The sequence below is a fragment of the Plectropomus leopardus genome, unplaced genomic scaffold (assembly GCF_008729295.1).
Source record: "Plectropomus leopardus isolate mb unplaced genomic scaffold, YSFRI_Pleo_2.0 unplaced_scaffold1762, whole genome shotgun sequence".
Taxonomy (NCBI): Eukaryota; Metazoa; Chordata; class Actinopteri; order Perciformes; family Serranidae; genus Plectropomus; species Plectropomus leopardus.
Window position 1 is genome coordinate 47 of NW_024618965.1, and position 7299 is coordinate 7345.

Below are 7299 nucleotides of genomic sequence, written 5' to 3' on the forward strand. Positions count from 1 at the left end.
CAACATGAATTAATATCTGTAAAACATCAGTGACGTGGGTCCAGAGTTTTTCTACCATCGGACAAGACCACAGGAAGTGTGTAAGTGTACCAGTCCCACCACAGCCATGCCAGCAGTCTTCAGGAGAAATTTGGTCCATTTTATTTCATTGATGTGGCATCATGTATGCCCTGTGTATAATCTGTGTTTGGATGATTTTATATCTGACACAGTTAGAAAATGATGTAGGTAATATTACTGACAGTTATTCTTGCTCTATACTGCACCCTGTTTTTGGCAATACTGTTTGAATATGGTCATGAACTGAACTGCATTAAATTAAATTGAACTGAATTATTTTGTACTGTACTCAACTGAACTGAACTGGATTGAATTAAATTAAACTGAATTGAATTGAATTGAATTGATATTGAATTGATGTTGGAATGTAGGCCTAAAATAAACCCTCCACATTGTGAAATAAGGGTACTTTGTGTCAAAATTTGAGCTCTATCACAAAAATTAAGCAAGTCTGGAATGCTGGGAGAGAAAGTGCCACCATCATACCCAGTCTCCTAACCTCACACTGCTGCTAGCATGGCTGCTGAGTTTTAATCTTTCACCCTTTCTTTTTTGAGGACATGTATGAAATGTAATCCCATTTCTTCTTAGATACCAGTACCTGCATTTTGAGTATACTGTATATCAGTCTTAACAAGAGCCTGAATTACGAGTATCAAGTGTTTGAAATCAGTTTGAATGTGTCGAAGGCGTCAAACTGAGACAAACATCACATTAAGTGAATGAGCGGGTCAGATAAGGAGCGGCCTTGGTGCCGGTACAGTGAGTCACAGTCTGGACATTATCGTTCATTTTCCAGCCGTGGTCTCGGTGCTGGTGTGATCAGTAGTCTGAGGCGGTCCGTGCCCTGCTGGTTTCACTTCTCCGCTGTCCCTTTAAACACTTCCTTCCTCTGTTACCATAAAGCTGCTAGAAGAGCCTCACTGCAAAAGTCACATGCTCCGGCTCCCTTTGTTTCCCCACAGAAAGCCTCTCTATCTGTGCATGAGGAGGACTGAACATGCCACTGAGAAACAAGTCAGACATGAGGAGAAATGAAGCGGATCAGAGTTCAGTTTGATTCGGCTCTTTTTTACTCTCTGTGAGCTCAGGATGTGTATTTAGTGTCCCAAAACATTCTCAGAGCAGACCTATAGAAGAAAACTGAATAAAATGAGACAGTCATTCAAAAAAGTTTCCCGGTGGCTTATTATGAAATGCATTCATACAAAAACTTGAGTGATGAAGATTTTTTTAAAGGGTGTTAGACAGTCAGAAGGGTTATGATTGTGAAAATAAGCTTGGTTGATTAGATTTGTATTGTTTCACATATAACTATATTTTTAGATTGATGGGATATTCTGCTGTAAAAAAAATCCACACAACAAAGACACATTGCAAATATTGTATGTATGAGCATATAAATGAACTTTAACACAAATATTAAAAGACAAAAACACGTAACTCAAAAAACACAAGAAAGCTTCATGTGTTGGCAGTACTCTTGTCACTTCAGCAGTAAAATTCGTAAAGATAAACTTTATATTGGTGCAAACTTTACATTTTGGATTTTGTCGCCTCAACCCGCCGCCTGCCTCCGTAAAATAAAGTCAAAACATTAAAAAGTTTTCTAAATATAAAGTGAAGTTAAACAAAAAGTTATTGTTTTTTTTTTAAGTTTGCAAAAATCAGCGACACAGTTACAGATGCATGGATCATATACTTTATACTTTTTTGCTAAACACAACTGGGTTTTTCTTTATTCCTGAACAAAAACAACAGTGTTGGTATGTTCTGATGTGACTCTCAGAGGTGTAACTCTCTCCAGGCATTACGGTAGTCCACCCAATAGCCCAGAGAGGAATTCCAGGAATGTGAAAAGCTCCAATTCATATTGAAACTAGATTAAAATGTGCACAATTTCAAAAAATAAAAATAAAATCAACAAATGCCGCTTTGAGCTTGAGCACCTAAATACACATCGACTGGGTCTAACAGATATACTTTGTGTCAAGTTGTAAAAATCAGAATATAAAACACTCCTGCTGTCCTCTCCTCAGGTCTTAATAAAGCAGCAGGGATGTGCACATAAAGCTGTCAATAGATGATATTGATTATGTGACGTCTGAGGACTTTGATATCAATAACAATGTTAACTTTTTCCAGTGCACTGAACTTTTCCCCACATGAAAAAGTTACGCCGACATCTGCCTAGTAACAGCAATTCCTCCCATTGGTGCAACTGCAGTCTCCTCCCGCTTGTGTGTGTGTGAGGAGAAAGAGTGTGTGTGTGTGTGTGTGTGTGTGTGTGTGTGTGTGTGTGTGTGTGTGTGTGTGTGTGTGTGTGTGTGTGTGTTGGAAAAGTCTTTAACTTTAGTATAAGCACTCTTTTTCAGCTTTTCTTGTGATTTTAAGTAATGTGAATTTTTGCTTAAGTTATGGACGATGACGTTCAACTCAGCTTCTTTTATTCTGTACGTTTTTTCATTTGGTCAATAACAAAGTAATTACAATACTTGTTACAATACTTAGCCTAAGTATTTTTTGGGAGTATCTGTACTTTACTTGATGTTTTATATTTCTGTCAACCTTCCACTTATACTCATACTCACATTTCACTAAAGTGTTTTGGTGACTTACTACAGAATAGAGAAGAAGGGAGGAGGGGACAGATGGACGAATAAAGAAATGGAAGAGAAATTTTAAAAAATGGATTTGGATCTTTCAGTCACTTATTTTGTGCAAAAAATACTTCAATTTTCTTCAAGTGTAATGTACTCTTCATTTTTTAACTTGGAAATGCAGATTGACATCACTTTTTTGTGCTAAATTCAGACGCCTTTCACACATATATGAGCAAATTTATTTATTTATTTATTTTAAATGTGAAAAACATGCAATAAGATACTTGGCAAGAAACATTGCAAGAAATTAGTAGATTTAGGAAATTATTTTTCACCCTTTCAAGCCTGAGCAAACTGGTCTATTTTCTTTCATAACACTTAAGAAGGACTGACCCAGAAACTGTGAGTAAATTGATTTTAAAAAATACAAGAAAATCAACTGAAAGTTAACATACAAACAAACAAACAACAAATGAGAAAGTAAAAAATACTTATCTTTTTAAATATATAGTTATGTTAATTAGAAACACAGTTATCTAAAAATGTTCCTTTCCTTTCTAACTCTTGGCAACTTGGAGTGAAATTTCTTGTGTTGCTTTCAGATGCCTTTTCACAAAAATTTAAACCACTCAACCCAAAGTGAATTTCTTTCAGAAAATATGGGGAAAAGGCAATCAGCAACTTGGGAAGAAATGCTACACAAATTTCAAAATATTAATACAATAAATAAATAAAGAAAAAAGCTGGGGAAATGTAGGCTACAATACAAAATGTAGCAGAAAGTTAACATTTTTAAGCAGTTTTTCTTGAGGTTTTTTTTTACTTTCTCTTCTTTTTTGCAGGTAATTTCTCTCCTTTTTTTACTTATTTCTTGTCATTTTTTGGTCATAAGTTTGCCCTCTTACCATGTTTTTCTAAGAAATTAGGCCAATTTGTTCAGGTTTCACAGGGTTAATAATGTATTAAATTAGAATCAGAAATACTTTATTGATCGCCGTGGGGTAAAAATTGTAGTTTGTTACAGCAACTCTGATCCCAAGCATAGAAAATTAAAGAGTGTAAATAAGCCCAAAGTATGTAAAAATATAAAGCAGAAATACAGCAATAATATTTTTTTTAAAACATAGTTAGCATAGTATATGAATACTTAAAATTATAAGCATGTGTAAGGTGCTAAAGTGTGTAAAGATAAAAAATGTCTTATGCTACACTACAATGTGTCAAACTAAAGTCATAAATATAAAATGTGTGTGTAATGCTACAATGTACAACTGATATATGCACGAATAAGAAGAACAAGAAGAATACATACAATAGAAAATAGGCATAACATGTTAAATATAAAGCTTACATTCAAGAGTTGAAAGAATATTTCACATTTGAAGTACAAAGCTCAGACGAAGGTAAATGAGTAGGCAATAGGATGTCATGAACAGGTAGTACAGGCTGGTATAACACCTTTATTCTCACCTATCCCGTGTGTTATTTGCAGTAAAAGGAGATAAACACAGCCCAGTGTGTGTGTGTGTGTGTGTGTGTTCACACTGCACTATTGTCCCATGTGCTCACCTCATGTTCAGTTTGCTCAGAGGAGGAAGAGGGGCTGAGCCGGTATCGCCCCCTACCGACTCCAAGCCTCCACCGGGGGGACAGCCGACCCCCAGACTCAGCCCCGGACCTCCCACCTCTTCCTCACCAGCTCCCCGGCTATAGGAGGAGGGGGCGGGTGAGGAAGGAGGAGGAGGTTAGTCCTCCCCTCTCTCTCTTTCCTTATATATATGTATATAATAGAATCCCTTCCTCGCGCGCTCCCTCGCAGACTGCTTGTCTCTTTGATCCCCCCCCCCCCTCCCCCCCCCCCCCCCCCACCCCCCGCTCACGTCATCGCGCGCCCCCCCCCCCCCCCCCTCCCCCCCCGCCCGCGCTCGCTGGTAAACTTTGTGTGTGTTTGGCGAGCGCGAGGCAGGGGTTTTTGTCTCGCGGAGGAAAGCGGTCAGAGCTTCAGAGGGCTCGCGCACACCGGAGGAGCAGCAGCACGCAGCAGCAGCGGCTCCGCGACAACAAAAGTGATTCAGAAAAGAAGCAAACTTGAAGCTTCGCGTCTGCTGTCGCCTCTTCCTCCTGATACATTGTGACATTTTAGAACTAAAACAAAAAATAAAAATAATCTAAAACCCGACGGTGCTGATAATATATTTTTTTTAAAAGTCGCCCACTATGGAGGACCAGCTGCTGTGCTGCGAGGTGGACTCCATCCGGAGAGCCCACCAGGACGTGAACCTGCTCAACGACCGGGTCCTGCACACCATGCTGAAGGCTGAGGAAAACTACCTACCGTCTCCAAACTACTTCAAGTGTGTTCAGAAGGAAATTGTGCCCAAAATGAGGAAAATAGTTGCCACCTGGATGCTGGAGGTAACTTTGAGTCTCGTCGCGAACTTGTTGCTAAACTGTCGCTACTTTGTATTTAATTAAATCCTCTAAAAACGTGCAGAATTAAGGTGAAAGCTGTGTGTTAATTCACTGTTACATAAGAAAAGTGTGTCCTCGTGAGTGCTGGGTGGTCCTTCGGCTATAACAGGACATATTGCCACTTTCCACCACGAAGATCTTTTTCTTATTGATTAATTCTTTCCTTATATTTTCCACATGGTGTTGAAATGTAATAACATGGAGAAAATATTCCAAAATAACAGCAATGTACACGTATGCAGTCTGGCCCGTGCCAGTAGCCTATAACGCGCCATCTTTGTTGTCGTATATGAGAAGGATTTTAATATCATTAAAAATCTGTAAAATCAGCAGCAATGACAGTATGCGGATTAGATAAACGGGAAATGCGTCTATGTCATAAAGCTGTTATAAAGTGGCTGTTTGGGCTCGTTTGGTTGCTACAAATCGGAAAAGTTTGTTTTGCTTCGCGCGAGTCGCTTCTGTTTGTGAAGGTCGCTCCGAAAAAAAGGACATTTTGCAAAAGAGCAAAAGCAAAAAATGGATTTAAACAGTCGGATTTGGTAGATTAGATGTTTTTCGACATTAACATGAACTTTTGGTGTGAATTCTGTGCGGTTTTATATTTTATATTAATTTCTGAAATCGTGCATCGGGGAGCGCCGCCTCGCAACTGAATGAACCCACTCTTGGAAATTTATTTTTTTAATAATCTATACGTGTCACAATTCGACATATTTCACCCTCATCCGATCAGGCGTTCGATGAGGATCATTTACGTGATGATTGCGCGCGCGCTGATAATTTTTAAATATTTATAAATATTTTATGAAAAGATGACGAAGTTGAAATTGGAGAGAGAAACTTGCATCGACGCCACCTTTGTGTCTCAGTCAGAACTGACTGCAAACTAATTCCCGACTGTTTTTTATTACTGAAAAACTCTCACTTTCTCCACATAAATAACCTTTATCATAATTTGACTTAAAATATCCAGTTTGACTCACTATTTAACATAAATTCACATGCAACTGGAAATATTTAAACTCTAAACTGGAGTGACATATTTTGATAAATGGTTGATTTCTTTTAATTTGTTTTTGCATGACTGTGTTTTTATTGCAAACGTGTGTGCACAGAATAAGACATATATTATCCAAACAATGGAAGTGAATGGGGGAGCATTCTCTTGCAGCAACCTCCTCTTAAAGTGCTTCTCTCACCTCCCAGGTCTGCGAGGAACAGAAATGTGAGGAGGAGGTTTTTCCGCTGGCTATGAACTATTTGGACAGATTTTTATCAGTGGAGGCCACCAGGAAAACAAGACTACAGCTGCTGGGAGCCACATGCATGTTTCTAGCATCCAAGATGAAGGAGACTGTTCCCCTAACGGCGGAGAAACTCTGTATCTACACGGACAACTCGGTCCAGCCCGGAGAGCTGCTGGTAATTGAGTTCTGCAGACACTGGATGTTGCATAACACATACAGTTCATGAGCAGCACTGCAGAGCACATGACCAGAACACACAAGAGAGTTCAGCTGGTTTGTCAGGGTCACCGGGGCCAGAAAATATCAATATTGTCCCAAAATGCTAAAGATAAATTCTTTAGTCGGAGCAAATATAAAAGTATAAATGTATCAGTGCTGCAGCAGAGTCTGAATGGCTGCCTGTGACTTTCCCATGGTGACTGGAAGGCCTCTCTGATTTCATGAATGGTCTCTGTGACTGCCAAGAACACACTGAGTCACAGCCACACCTAGTGGTCATTAGACAGAGGTGCAGGCTGCTGCAAAGGCCAAAAGAACACCAAGAAGTACGCGTGCACGCTTTGATTTTGTGATCGCTGTGATATTAAATGCACGTGCAGCTGTTTTTTTAAGTGCTGTGCCTCCACAAGAATGGAGACAGCTCATATTTGGGATGCTAATAATATATTTATTTATTATTTACAAGCATTTAAGTAAGAAATAAATTTTAAAAAAGAAGAAGTATATCCATTGATTGTGCATCAAGTGTAATTGCACAGGAACTTAACAAAATACTTTTTGAAAAAGCTGAAATCTGGAGTATTTTGATCACTACAAAGGAAACATAGCTGGAAAAACAATGTTAACAAAAGAACAAATAGGTTTGATTTCTTTCAAAAAGATGAGAAAAAGGCATTGAGCAACTTCAGAAGAAT

General features: G+C 38.8%; 1 protein-coding gene across 1 annotated transcript; it reads left to right on the forward strand.

The window, feature by feature from the left end:
• Positions 1-4630: 4630 nt before the first annotated feature.
• LOC121964884 (G1/S-specific cyclin-D1-like) lies at positions 4631-7031 on the forward strand. Its single transcript, XM_042515065.1, has 2 exons — positions 4631-5078; positions 6345-7031. Exons 1-2 carry the CDS (start codon positions 4881-4883, stop codon positions 6609-6611), a joined length of 465 nt encoding a protein of 154 aa, XP_042370999.1. The 5' UTR covers positions 4631-4880; the 3' UTR covers positions 6612-7031.
• Positions 7032-7299: the final 268 nt, after the last annotated feature.